This window comes from Aplidium turbinatum, chromosome 16 (assembly GCF_918807975.1).
Source record: "Aplidium turbinatum chromosome 16, kaAplTurb1.1, whole genome shotgun sequence".
Taxonomy (NCBI): Eukaryota; Metazoa; Chordata; class Ascidiacea; order Aplousobranchia; family Polyclinidae; genus Aplidium; species Aplidium turbinatum.
In genome coordinates, this window is record NC_137487.1 from 19,790,733 (window position 1) to 19,805,966 (window position 15,234).

General features: G+C 39.2%; 1 protein-coding gene across 1 annotated transcript; it reads left to right on the forward strand.

The window, feature by feature from the left end:
* The first annotated feature begins 1,182 nt into the window (after positions 1–1,182).
* Positions 1,183–5,976, forward strand: LOC145785300 (pentraxin-related protein PTX3-like). The gene is made up of 4 exons (XM_082596969.1): positions 1,183–1,195; positions 3,236–3,510; positions 5,416–5,594; positions 5,676–5,976. The coding sequence occupies exons 1-4, from the start codon at positions 1,183–1,185 to the stop codon at positions 5,848–5,850; spliced, it is 642 nt and encodes a 213-aa protein (XP_082453095.1). The 3' UTR covers positions 5,851–5,976.
* The last annotated feature ends 9,258 nt before the right edge of the window (positions 5,977–15,234 follow it).

The following is a 15,234-nucleotide window of genomic DNA, read 5'->3' on the forward strand; positions in this document are numbered from 1 at the left end:
ACTTTGCATGCTAACAACATCCAGACTATTACTAGTTTGCATGCTAACAACATGCTATCGCCACTGGTTTGCATGCTAACAAAATGCTAGCCACCAATTTGTCTATTAACAACAATCTAGCCACTGGTCTGCCTGCTAACATGCTAGCCACTAGTTTGCCTGCTAACCAGTGTTGTACAAGTCAATGAAATAAATTGACGGCGTCAGCGTGAGCGCGAATTGCCTTAAATCTTTACGGCGTTAAGTACTGCGTCAGCTCTGATAACTTGACAGCGTCAGCGTCAGCGCTAACTTCTACCGCTATTTTAGCCAGGGTCTCACAAACGGAAGTATTTCAACCAATGTTAGGATAAGAATAGCTATGAATAAAGAGCAGGTATTATGTTTTGAAACTGTATTTTAATTAACTGCTTAGTCTATTAGTTACTTCCTTGTAGAAACACAAGCATTTCAAAATGTTTGTCAGACAATCTGCTGCGTTTGGGACGCATAATGTCCTTTCCAAGTGAAATGTGTTCCACAGCAGCGCTGGATGTTATTGGTGTGTTAATTGTATTTCAAAAACAAGCCTTGAAAACGTTTACTCGGAAAGGTATCACTGTTCCAAGCGTGCTGTGATGGTTTAGCATATATAAATCTTTTAACGAGGTCAACTGCAACAAAATCGGTCTTTTCAGGGGCATATAGCTCTTGAAATAAAGTATCTTCAACCTCCGCGATGACATTCATTGATTTTTCGCTTTCTGTCTCTGATCCCTCGTTCTCGATGGCTACTGCTCACGATATGAGTGATCACCATTTGGTAAACTTCTTCCGCTTGTATTCCTGGTAATCATTCCAACCAATGCGAAAGCCGGTAATTCGGTTCAGTTGCGCGGGCCAGAATAGGTTACATTGTGAAACTCTCATTGTGAAACGAGATAACAAAAAATGACGGATAGCGCTTGATGCTTAAAATCGGCAAAATAGTTGACGGCGCTATCACTTCCGTCAACTAAAAAATAAACTGAAGGCGCTAGCCTCGGCGTCAACGTACAACACTGCTGCTAACAATATGCTTGCTGCTAGTTTGTACGCTAATTTCTAGCAGGATTCTTAGAACTACCCATATCCTACTGCCTGCTAAGGGAAGGGTGTAAACAAAATAGCTGCTATATTATGTTTTTAACTGTTTCAGCAAAAATGGTATTTCAAAGTAAGTCTCTAAAAGCTTGCCTGTTGAAAACAAAAGTAAATTTAAAAGTTGCACAAAATTGATTTAAAGCCATTTGCAAGTATAATGTCATCTTGTAATGATTTAGGCCTACTTGCAAAACTTCAACTACAACAATTACAAGTTTAAAAACTACATTAGCCTCCAATCACTTGAAAACAAGAAAATTTAGGAAAAATTAAAATACAGTTTAGGAATATATAGCTTGGTGTTCCAACTTCTAAAAATTGTTATTGCTTACCAGGATATGAGTTAAATATATAGAACAGGTCAAATGTGGGGGCACTGTAATGGTTTGATGAATGGATCACAAAATCGTTTTGTAAATTATTTTTCGTGTTCTTCTACTGACTGCAGAGTAGCCTATCAAATGATGGTGGAAATAATAACCAGATTGATTTCCAACGTTTTGTTTGGCAACTTTTGAAAACAATCTATTTGTAGTGTCCCTATGAATTTTAGTGTTGTTATCATTCGCTATTTCCGCTTGCAGCAGATTGCGCATCAACATGGGTTACTTGACAGGGTTCCATGTGATTTTATGAGACGTACTGCTTCCGTGCTGGCTCAAGGCAGATTGGAAGAAGGTGATATGTCACCAGATTATTTATGAATTTTAGTGTTAATGCAACTAATTTTGTGGTCCAAAACTGTTCAATAATTGCAAAGAGCAGAATTTTTAGACGTTAAAATTTAAAAGCTTTCGTGCTCTTGATTCTTGATTTTAGATCACGTCTACTGGTTTAACGTAAGTCAAATTACACTCACGATACGGAACTTGGTAGGCTAGAACAAACCGGAACTATATATTCTTTTATAGGGATTTCCACGTTCTGTGTCATGACTGTAAATTAACTGTGCATTAATTTACATTAAACAGACAAAACGTGATTATAAATCAAGACTTAAACAAGTAAAAAGAGCTTTTAAGTTTCAACGTCCAAACAAAATTTATTTGAATTGTCGTTAACTGTATTTCTCCCTGTCCAGTTAACTTAACTTAGCACCAGATCCGCATCGCAAATTAGATGGGGACAGTGGCGTAGCCAGGAATTTAGAAAGGGGAGGGGGGTTTGACGACCGAGGGGCGAAGCCCGACGGCGTCTTCAACAAAGGCGTCACCCAGCGACGGGGGGTCTAGGGGGCCTCCCCCAGAAATTTTTGAAAAATTACTTTGAATTTGGTGCATTCTGAGAGCATTTTCAATAAAAATGTGGGTATAAATATTTCTGTAAAATGGTGCTGTCCGGTGGCATAGCAAAAGGATAAGATCATGTTTTCTTGGGCATTTTTCGGTAATAAAGCTAAGTCTCTATGTTTTCTTGTTGCTAATTCCTGGCTGAGATATTTGAATGTTTGGTATTGGCAAAACTCGCTCTTTTAATGCAGTTTTGTTTAAGATTAGGCAACTTTTGTTTTAAAGACATAGAGACTGAAAGCATCATTCTCAATATCGTGATGTCACATGCGTGCCAAAGGGGAGGTTGTAACCCCCAACCCCCTTGGCTACGCCACTGGATGGGGAGGTCTCGTCCACCGCATGCTCAACTAAACTATCGCATTCCCAAAGTAACTGTTGTATGAAAACTTACTAGCAGCAGACGTAAAGTGGGAAGTCTTAAAAAACACTTCAACGACAGTTGAAAAGCCTTCATGAAGGAATTCTCTGCTAATGTTGATTCTTGGAAGACTTAGCACTAATACGACTAGCATGTCTCTTCTGAGTCTTATTTCTGTAGGTGCGGAATTACAGTATATGAAAAACAACGTACGATCTCTGCTTTTAAAAAACTGGAACAACTTTAAATAAAAACCTCACTCAACAATCCTTCCCGTGTCCATCCTGCAGCAGAAGCTCACCCCGCAGATAAGCCTCATCAGTCATCTTTGCACCTATGCACGCCAACGATATATGAAAACATAATACAGATTCGTTGGCCATCTTCAGAAACGAAGGGCATTAAACAGGATGGACTTTTTTTAAACTACTGTAGTTGTCTTACTTTTTTACTTATATTCCAGGTTGTCCAACTGTGACGCATCATTTTCCTCGTCGTGGTCAGACCACCGACTACGTGCAGTATCGCAATTATGTTCCTTCGATGAAAGAAGCGACTATTTGCTCCTGGATAGACATCACAGATTACCACGTTACGGCCATTCTTGGTTATGCCTCACCAGAAACTGTGGATAACGACCTGGGTGTATCTGTAGTTAAGAATCCGGTTAGATTTCGTCTATATGTTCGAGGTCAACGCAACGACTTTATTGTTCCTTTCTCACCTGATGTGTCACAAGTAAGTCCATTTAAATAACCTTATTTGTTGTTGATTCAGTTAAATTATCCTCGTAGCCAACTGAGAAAGCCTCGTTGAGAGTTAATCTTGGCAGTTTTGTATACTTGTAGAGGATTTGTGCCACTGACGCAGGCCCGGTCACCAAACTTGACTGAGTGAAGTTTCCGCTTGTTAAATTGTTGGTGATAAAATATTCCATCCACTAGGTATCGCTAAATAGAGAGCTGTTTTTTGAAGTGTGTCCGTTACGTGCACACCCAAAAGTAACCGCCATTAAAATTTGTGTGCCAAGTCCACATCCAGGAAGAAGAACCATCTTGCCGCTTCTTCATGCGCAAGTCCGGCGCTTAACCGCCATCAGAGTTGGATTAATTACAATTGTAGATAAATGACTGCATAAAATTAAAGCCACCATTAACATACAGAAATTGATTCGACCAACCACTTACAGTAGTCTGTTTTTGTTACTCCCATGTCATCAGCATGCTCCGATCCGTGTAGCGTAGATTCCTCAACCAAGGCCAATTTACACTGTATTCCTTTTGACGTCGTATCAATATAAACGTATAGCAAAGGATTGTAAACTAAACTGCATTTTTCTTTGTATTCGTTCTCTTGAACTGTTGTAATTTACTTGATGGATGATCTGTCCTTGTATTTTTTGACTTGTACCAGTATAGGCCTACATTGTTGGAAATCGTGACAGAAAATCAGTTTAATATTGAGGCTTGCAGCTTTTGATTTTAATATTATGTGATTAATTGATGAATGCAAAGCAGCAGTAGCCTACCATGTAACCATCCATTCAGAACAGAATTTTTATGCGTTTTGATAATATCGGAGTTTGGTTCATATGTTTGTTTTACGTATTTTTCCATTTTTCCTTTTTCCATGTGCTAGCTGAAATGGAAAGTTTTTCCATGTGCTAGCTAAGAGGTGAAATCAGGGTGGTCCAAGATTGCGAACTTGAAGGACCGCAGGTTTGAGGTAGACTTTATGAGCTGCATAAATCATGATTTTCGCCTTGTTTGCAAATCAAAAAATGATTTTTAGCTAGTAAAGAAGACACAATCAGCATAACGCATCAACAAAATAGCAAACCAAACAATTTATGGTTTCTTGCTTTTGCTTATTGTGTCAATCTCTTGCTTTAAACTGAGTGATCGACCTACGCAACCAAGGGTTTCATCAGCCATTCTGTTCAGTGTGCGCTTTTCAATCGCTTTATAATTGAGAAGGTGCTTGCGCAAATGTGTGTGCTACCGAACATGGAGCACATCTTTAGTGTGAAGTTTTTTAAGTGAAACTCTTTCGAAACGGATATTCCTTGGAAGCACACTAAACACTTACCATTGGTATTGGCTGTATAATGGTTTACCATTGTTATTGGCAACAAATACCTTCTCCCAAGTAGAATTGTATCCTCTATTTTCCTTTGACACTCATTTTATTAACGAGTTAATAAGTTTGCAGCTAACTTACAACTAAATTTAAAAGTCTGTGCTAGTGATAAAAGAGCAAAGATCAACGCTGGTTACTCAGAAAGACAATGTTACCCCATAGGCTTATAATTGCCGATTGGCTATTGACTTGCACTTTGATGATGTGCGACATATTAAAAGGTTGTGGATTATGGAATGCATTTATGTAAAACGTAGGTAGGTTTATTATAACACCTGCGACTGTGGATTTTGCACTGATAAAAACGGCATACAGAAAATTGTATTTGAAATTTCAGAACAATGTGATTGATATGGTAATGTAGTTAAAATTTTTGTTGGTGTATTTGTGATGTAATTGAATTAAAAACAGTGTAATTCATCAAACTCTGCCGCCTATATGGGCTATCTGTCACCTCTCTTTTGTAATTATTTCTCAATTATGTAATAATCACCTCTTTTTCAGTTCCATCTGTGTTTGACATATTCCTCCAAACTCAATCAAAGAAGTGTCTACATCAATGGTGATCAAATGCGATCTGCCTCCCATTCAAAAACCTCATCTGCCGGAGGAGGGAAACTAGTTCTTGGACAAACTCACAATTATAAAAATGGAGGAGGTTTTTTTGCAAGGAACAGCTTTTGGTAGAGAAGTATTTAGTTTAATCGTAATCAGGAAGTTTTATTTTTAACAAAAATTATTTCTAAACTTCAACATTTCCACAGGGGAAACATGACAAACTTCATGATCTGGCCACGTGTCCTCACTGGACAAGAAATCAGCGGCATCGCGCATAACTGCAACTGCCCGAGTGACTTCGCTATAGCGATGACATTAGACAGAGTGGAGCATTTTGGTGAAGCGTACTACAGTATCCCGGATGTATGTCCGACAGTGTGATGGAAGATGGAGGAAGATTGATAAAAACTAAAACTTGTTTATTTTAACCAGAAATGTTTTGATTTGCGGTTTTAATCATTCATCATGAAATTGTAAAGTTGTGACTTTTGTTAAGTAATTTGACATTGCGATGTAGACAAACGTTGCTTGGTAACTGTAGTTTCATTTGATAAAAGCCACTGGACTAATTTTTTGTATTTGAGGTGACGATCAGGAAACATGTTCAACCTTAAATTTATCAACCAGTATTGTGACATGCACGGCAGCATCAAGGGCCGTTGAGAAGATAACTTGGGCCCGGAACCAATGAGATCATCGGTCCACAATTCAGGACACTTCTAAAGAAAATGCATTCCATCTGGTTGGTTTGTTTTGAATCTTTATCATCGGACTGACAAAGCCTTGGTAGGTCATTCCTGGTATTTTTGCATTCTTGTAGAGGCTTTTGACGCAAGGCCGGTCACCGAGATTCACAGAGTGAAGTTTCCGATTGTTGAAGTCTTGTTGCCAGGGAATTATTCCATCCATTAAATGCCGCTGAATGGAGAGCAGTCCTGAAATGCGTTGCTCAAGCGCACACCCCTAGAGTCGAACCAGCGCCGCGTAATTTTGAGCCCGGCGCTTAATCACTGAGCTAACGGGGCGATCTAAAGAACTCGAGGTGTTTCTTCAAGTTCCCTGGCCTCTTGGAAATGTTACAGACCCTTGAAATCATCCTGGGCCGGGTCGAAGACAGGGATATCTACAACTACGGGATTGGAAACTCTTTGAAACTGAAACCACGTTTATACACCAGTAGGGTGGTTATTCTTTGCAGCAGCTGTGATAAAGGATTACATAAAAGGAAATCAAAAGGTAGCAAGTAGCAGGCGGACAAGAAAAAGTGTAACAATAACTTCACCTGCCGTGAACTGCAGGGTCTACGCTTGCCTTGTTTGTTTATTTTGTTAGGAATCCATAATGTCAGACAGGATTGCCTAACGTTACTGCAATACATTCATTATTTCAGAAAGCTTTAAAAGAAAACTATATTTGAATCATATAAGTTTAATTGCGACACTTTGTAAACCTTATAAACAACAAGCCGGCATGATATCAGCATTGTTACAATGTTTTTAGACAAAGTAATTATTGTTTTTACGACCAAAATACGTACCTGGACGCTTTCTCAATGTAGGGTTAACAGAAAAAAGAAAGTAAAAACTTTAAATTCAGAACGTAGGTGTCTTGAGGATGTGAGAAAAAGAGGAGGTGCACCTACGAACATCTGTCGGATGTGGCCTGTGATGTCAGAGTTGTTTGTTTCATGTTTCATGTATGCCAGGCCCATTTTGAGCTAACTAAACAGAATACATCTTTGAGCGAATTCACATAATCAGAAAAACCGTCGCAACCGTCGCTCCTCTACCAAGAGTCTTGGCCTTGGTCCAAGACTAAAACGAAAATGAAAGTCTCCTGATGCAACAGGTCAAAGTTAGAAAATTTTATTGTGAGGTAATCAGCTGTTTCGCAATAGGCTGCTTTGACACCAATAGCCATGCAAGATGGCTGAGTACACAAATGACACCATACATATTGCTAAAGCTGCACATCACTAAAGAACACAATGTGCCGGGTGTACAAATCACTACAATGCGATAAAAAGTTTAATTAAGTCATTGTAGTAACTAAAATTTTCCAGCAATTTTATTATTGTTTTTTTTTATTATAATACATAATTGCTTCAGACTTTTGTGGGCGCACAGAAAATAGCTACTAGTTTGAATATAAACAACAGGTCAGGTAGTTTCGCTTACTTGTAGAGACTCTTAACGCAGGGCCGGTTACCGAGATTGGCAGAGTGAAGTTTCCGATTGTTGAAGTGTTATTGCCGGAAAATTATTCCATTCACTAGGTGCCGCAGAATGGAGAGCAGTACTGAAATGCGTTGCTCAAGCGCACACCCCGAGAGTCGAACCAGCGCCGTGTGATCTTAAGCCAGGCGCGTAACCACTGAGCTAACGGGGCGGACATGTTAACAACATGTTAGCTGCTAGTTTGCATGCTGACAACAAAATGCTAGGTACTAGTTTGCATGGTGACAACATACTAGTATCATACTAGCTACTAGTTTGCATGCTGACAACATGTTAACTACTAGTTTGCTGCAAACAACATGCTAGCTACTAGTTTTCTGCTAAGTGCTAACAATATGCTAGTTGTTAGCTTGCACGAAAGTGAATTACTTTCTCTTTTCCTGCTTTCGAAACCTTTTCAAGATTCGATGGCAGAACAAAGTTTCAATCATCGAAGCTCTCAGTAGAGCAAACATGCCCAGCACTTTCACCATTATGAACAAGCACAAATCAGATGTCCAGGTCACACCCAACGGATGCCGAACCATCGCATTCCAAACCAACTGTTCTATAGAGGAAATATGAATGCCAGACGACAAGTGGTTGTTCAGAGAAAACGTTTCAACAACATTTTGAAAACTTCCATGGCAAAACTCTCTAGCAAAGTTGATTCTTAGAAGACTTAGCCGCAGAACAATCATCACGGCGCAGTTTTATTTCTGTGGAAGCAGAATCATCTGAAAAACATGCTCTCTTGTGTCACATAAAGGGAAAAGCGCAAGATCTTAGCTTTGAACAATAATAATAATCGTGTTTTTACTGTATTTGCGCCTATTGCGGTAACACAGTACACTGCCATCACAGATGCGATACAACAGACGATAGGAAGCAGCGAAAAGGAATATAGTCTTCGAGTCAGCTGCTCCCCTTATTTTGGCTTGCCATTAAGTGTCTTTGCTGAGACACATCCGCGGTGTCGAATCCACGTCCTTTCGAACGTCGCGCAGACGTTCTCACCACTCGGCTACGCAGCCGACGCACTTCAGCGCACTTCAAGAACTTCAGACAACCATTCTTTCCGTGTTCATGTCAGGCCAATCTAGGCTTCACCGCACAGATAGCCCTCATCAGTCATCGTCGCATGCGAAAACGCCAACTACGTATTAAAACGTGACTTTGATTCGTTGACCACCGTCAGAAACGAACAACTACAGGATTAATTTTCTTCTATTTATCAAACTATTTTTCTTCCATTTTATTTATATTTCAGGCTGTCCGACTGTGACGCATCATTTTCCTCGTCGTAATCAGATCTCTGATTACGTTCAGTATCGCAATTTTGTTCCTTCGATGAAAGAAGCGACAATCTGTGTCTGGATCGAAACGACAGATTACAACGATAACGCCATTCTTGGTTACGCCTCACCTGAAACTGTGGATAACGACCTGACCGTATTCATAAATAGAAACCCAATTAGATTTCCATTTTTTGTTCGAAGTGAACTCAACTATTTTAATGCTCCTTCGCAAATCCAAGTGCCAAAAGTAAGCTCATTTTTGAATAAACTTATTTTATTCGATTAATTTAATTAAATTATCCTCGGACAGAGAATGCTTCCTTAAGAAGTTTGTCCTGGCAGCTTCACTTACTTGCAGAGGCTTTGAACTACTGGAGCTCGTCCATTCACCGAGATTGGAAGATCGAAATTTACGCTTGCTGAAGTGTCGCTTGCTGAAGTGTCACTTCCTGAATTGTCACTTGCTGAAGTGTCACTTGCTGAATTGTCGATTGCTGAAGTGTCGATACCTATAAATTATTCTATCTATGAGGTGCGGCTGAATAGAGGCTTTTCTAAAAATTTGTGTGCCAAGTGCACAAACAGGAAGAAGAACTATTGACTCTTTATTTTCCTGATGCTTTGTGCACAAAGTCCGGCGCTTAACCGCCTGCCCGTATGGGGGTGTCCGACGTTTTCTTCGTAAAACAATTCTTCGTAAAATTAATTCTTTGTAAAACAATTTTTCCCAACGCATTTCCTCGCTGCATGCAGATTTGATGTATACGAAGAAATACTTTACGAAGAATTGTTTTACGGATTTCTTTTCACCAACAACTGTTTACGAACAATTGTTTTACGAAGAACTGTTTACGAACAATTTGCCTATAACCCTGTATGGTCTATCAGATAGACCATATCTATTAAACGATAGACTCTATCTGTTCTGTCCCGCTTTAATAATCACTTTTCTTTCAGTTCCATCTGTGTCTGACATTTTCCTCCAAATTCAATGATAGAAGCATCTACATCGATGGTGATGAAGTAGGATCTGTTTCTCATTCAACGCGTCCATCTGCGAGCGGAGGAATACTAGTTCTTGGGCAAGATCACGATGATAGCAACGGAGGAGGTTTTCAAGCATCTCAAAGCTTTTGGTACTGAAGTAGTTAGTTTTTTGAATTGCAATGTTGTGTCAGTAGGGCAGGCTATGACATGATAATGAAGCGCTTGCTTATTGTCCTTGCTGAAGACACCGGTTCGATTCTTGTATAGATTTGCAGCAACATAGCTTACCCAGAAAATATATGCAAGCAGTTAAAGTCACTATAAAACAAGATCTCATCCTGTATGACTATGTTCAGGCATTCGATTGGATCTGGTGGTATGCCTGAGTTGATACTTTGTGCACTGCCACCATTGCGCAAGTCTATGCCCCAGCAAAATACTGTGCATCTGTCTGGAGTCGCAGTAACTATTGCCATCAAATTGACGCTTCCATAAATGACGCCATGTATTGTAGATTAAATCTTTATCTTCAGACTGAAAAAAAAAAATTCTTTGAGACATTAATCCTGGCAGTTTCGCGTATTTGTAGAGACTTTGAAGTGTTGGCGCAAACCAGGTCACTGAGATTGACAGAGTAAAGTTGGCGATTCCGTGAAGAGAAAAAAAATCCGTGAACTATTCCATTCACCAGGTGTCGTTGAATGGAAAGCAGTCCTAAAAAGGCGTTGCTCCCGCGCACACCCGGAGAGTCGAACCAGCGCCGCTTGATCTTGCAGTTTCCTTCGTTTGTAAAGTCGGGTGCTCAACCAACTAACCTAAATTGTGACCCGTTGCCTGCAACCTGCACCATCGAACAACTTTCCTTTCACTGCAGGCATCCAACCGAGTAAACTTTGTAGCAAAGAAGCCATCTTGTCTCTTTTCTGTCGCGCCATGATTACCAATCACTTGCTCTATGAGCATGCAAGCAACCCTGGTGATTGAAATCAAGACACCCATTTATACAAGCCAAACAACTCTGATGAAAACTGCTGAATACCAATCCATTAATGTGGCGAACTTGACGGACTGCCAATGGAGCAAAAATGGAAGAAAAACTTCACAACAGTTCAAAGTTTCATATCTGACATCGGATTCCCACTCAACCGAAATACTTTGTCCATGAAAGGCCTGAGTGCGGTTCAACCACCTATGCTAGGGACAGTACAGTATCCCTACCTATGCTCTTGCATCGAGATATTTTGCTCCAACATAGCTACACAAATGGGAGGTGGCTCCATTTGCGATTTGTGAGAGTGGCAAGGAGGAACAAACTGCAGACTACACTATCTGTAATTGCGTTATCTACCACGTGCCATAATGGTGTGTGCAATCAGCGCGAATTGAATGACGATACAATTCAGTGGCTTTTTAACTCTTGACAAAACATGTAGCTGTAGCCCTTGCCAAAGTTAGTGAAAGACACAGATCCTTGACCTTTCAACTGGCAAAGATAAAAATTTTTTGTGCCCCATCATATCGTTGAACAAATCACATTCTGGTATAAAAGTGGAACATGTTCATATCTTGAAAGTTTAGGTTTACGATCTGTGGTGAGTGTTTAGTTTTTAGAGTCTCCTACAAGCCAGCAGTTGTGAACTGAGCAAGTAACACCTGAGCAAGCTGAAACTTGGAATGTTACAAGTCAGCTAATTCAGTTTAGCAAGTGATGGCCAAGCAAATCCGACATGACCATGTAAATCTCATTGGTTAACTTGACAGTAGCTGAAATGCAATGACGATCGGTGAGGGAAAGCATGGAAAGCTGTGCGAAAACTGTGCACAGTATAATTACTGAATTCAAGCTTAGGCCTACTTACTCTCTGTTTTATCGTTTAAATTTTATTTATATTGTGGTGGCACCTTGTCTTAGATAACCGCAGGATTTTTTTCGGTGCCTCCAAGATGTAGCTTGGATATGGATAAAAGTTAGGCTATGTGTTTGATATACGGTCACCTAATGTTATTATCTCGGACCTTTGTCAAATTTACCGTAGTCATACCGGTATGTGAAGCTTTTGTTGGTTTATGCTATACTAAAAATAAAGTTGATTGATTGATTTACTATTATGATCACAGTCAGCACTTTGGTTTTCAAAGCGCTTTGCTTGCTGCCACATAGCCTAATGCTATTGTTTCTCAAACTATTTGATTGATTGTTCACGTTTTCACACAAAAAGAATAATCCAAGAGCGATTTAGTGCATTTAAATGGCTGAAGTGAAAGTATGTTGCTTCACGAGGATGCTTGTTTCAATGTAGCCTACTTGTTCTCGAATAACTTGTTTTGTAGTTGTTCTCAACTTCTTGTTCTCGAACAACCGTCCGGTCAACAATCGCGTTGGTTCAATGCAAATTGAAAATCGCATTAAATTTAGTTCAAGAAAAATAATTAAACGACAACTTTTATTCGTTATTTTACAATTATTTTTATGTCTTAAAATCGTGTTAGGCTAGAAAGTTAATAATGAAATTGAGATGGAATGATGGAAGACTGTCTTCCATCCCATTCCATCTTTAACATTTTCCATCTTCCATCGCAAAACATGCTTTCCATACTACATGTAGATATACTTTAGGCCTATCAACGATTCATTTTAGATTACTATTCAGTTTACGCCGATGGACCAAATACCAGTTTATACAAAATACAAGATCGTTGTAAATGTCCAACTAAAACAGATTTTTTATTACTTTTGTTCTTCGCAAAGTAGGCTTACTTGAAAGAGCTTAAAATTTTAAATTGCATATTAAAAAATAAAACGTTCCCAAAAAGATCACATTATAAAATTTCTGAAAGTAATTCAATATATGTTGCTGCATAAATCTTGTTTATTTGGCTATTGTTTGAAGCTGCTGTATGAAAAAAGTTGGCAAAACTTACCCTAATTATTACATGTAATTATTTGTAAGTAGCCTAGCCTACCCTCAATTCGTTCCGACGCTTGAATTATCGGCAAAGCAGCGACATTGAAATTGATTGTTTCTAAAATGTTATTTTGTCTGTGAGTGATTGAGAGACAGTCATAAGATAATATTTGTTTGCAAATAATGGCTTCTGAATTTCAGTTTTTTTTCACAGGGGAAACATGACAAACTTCATGATCTGGCCACGTGTCCTCACTGGACAAGAAGTCAGCAACATCGCGCGTAACTGCGATTGTCCGAGTGACTTCGCTATAGCGATGACGTTGGACAGAGTGGAGCATTTTGGTGAAGCGTACTACAGTATCCCGGATGTATGTCCGACAGTGTGATGGAAGATTGATAAAAACTGAAACTTGTTCATTTTAACCAGAATGTTTTGATTTGTGTTTTGTGGTTTTAATCATTGTAAAGTTATAAAATTTGGCTTTAAAAAAATTCCTTATCAATTGGAAAGTTTGATAAACCTTAAAGGCCACAGATTATATGGTAATCCACTCTATGCTAAAGTTTGCGTACCACGCCATGTTTGTCTGGAGCAGGATTTCTCAAACTGTTTGCAGCGAAAGAGAAACATTTGCAACTGCAACTCATGCATGGTCACAAAAAATTGAGTTCGTGTAAATACAACACAATTTTTTTATTTATTAACTCAAAAGAGCGTTTATTGAAACTTTTAAACCAAATATCGTCAAAGCAGAACTTAGAACATGTTGACAAAACTTGGAACTCATCAAGAACGAGCCGCGTTGAGCAACAACCACTTCCCGACTGACACTAGAAAGTTGAGCAATTCGATGCAAAACCAATGTCTCATCGACCTTGCTTATCAAGAAATCTAATATTAATTTTCATAATGTTCCAAGGGAATATGTATTATAAAGTTAAAGTTACAAAGTTACTTTGGTTGCCTTTCTATGCTTGAGGCTCTTTTACAAATTATAAACGAACCTAAACAGTGGGGATACAGGGGGAGAGATTGGAGATGATCGCCCCCTAAAGCAGTGGAAAATAAGTTTAGTCACGGTGTGTATTTGCAAGGTCGGATTAATGTAGACCTACACATTATCGTGTCCTGTTGAAATTGCTCCCCAGCTCCCTAAGGCTACTTGCTGGATCAGTCCTTGACCAAAAGTCATCCATCATCTGGTTTTAATAATTCAAATATGTAATTGGTAACAAAATAAAATAAGCGGCGTCAGTGTTCTGTGCACACGCGTTGTACAGTGGAACGGACGTAGTGAGTAACAACCCGCTTATACGTAGCTGCAATCAAGACAGTTACCTCCTGTGCACAGTAGTAGTGGGATGGAAATGGCCTGAGAACGAGGCCTATATTCTTGTGTAGCAGTTTCTTGCATTAAAAATGAATCGTCATCATCAGGACGTAAAAAGAGACTGACCGGTCTCACACCAAAAATTAAGCCATGAGCAGTATGTAGGACAAATCATCTGCGGAACAATGACGTCCACACCAAAAACAAAACTTAAGACTAACAGTAGTACTAAAAGTTATACCCACACCAAGGCATACAGCTAACCTGAAGTGCCTTCTCTGCGCCTGGAATTAAACACTGATCGTTTCAGCTAAGAAACTCGTCTTGATTAAAGGCGTGCTGCTCATAGCATGTGGCCACGATACATGTGTTACAATGTGCATGTAACAAAATGTGCGACGTAACACGGACGCTAACACCATGTACTGTATATGTATCGATATCCCAATTGCAAGAATGCGACCAAGCACTATATGGCATTCCAACCTAGGGATTGTAAAAAATCAAAGACGCCGGGCTGAGGACCAAGGTTTCAAACATGCAGCTCTAAAGCACGTTTAGTGTGGCGGCGATTCATTTTTAAGCTTTGAACTTATTACTAATTACAGTACTTATTTATACTAAAGATTTCGAAAAACAAAGTTCACTCCAGAATTTGCTCAAAAAATTGAAAATGCCCATTAAACTTCACACGCCTTTTTAGCACTGCTGTCGCGCCATTTTATTGCGTGCAGAAACTCGTGATGTTACATCACAACCACATTGACTTTCACTTATTGTGTCGTTATCGCAATAGTAACCTTGATAAAGAAGAAGATAATTGCTAAAGTCAGTTCTTCAAGGTTTTAGTTTTTTTGTAGTTTTAAAAGCTAATTGCAGGATTTTTACTCTCCAGCTCCGTCGTTTCGTTTGCGTTCTTTTCTGTTATTGTTTTTCGTTTGAGATTTTTGGGTTCGTACCATGCTTTAATATCTCTTTGTTCTTGCAACCTTTTCTTGCGATCTAAAGTTCTTGGTGTGTTTTT

Bases quoted from the DNA above. Each gene is read 5' to 3' on its own strand.
- LOC145785300 (XM_082596969.1), top strand. The intron at 3,511-5,415 runs GTAAGTCCATTT...CCTCTTTTTCAG, and splicing joins TCTCACCTGATGTGTCACAA to TTCCATCTGTGTTTGACATA. The intron at 5,595-5,675 runs GTAGAGAAGTAT...ACATTTCCACAG, and splicing joins TTTGCAAGGAACAGCTTTTG to GGGAAACATGACAAACTTCA.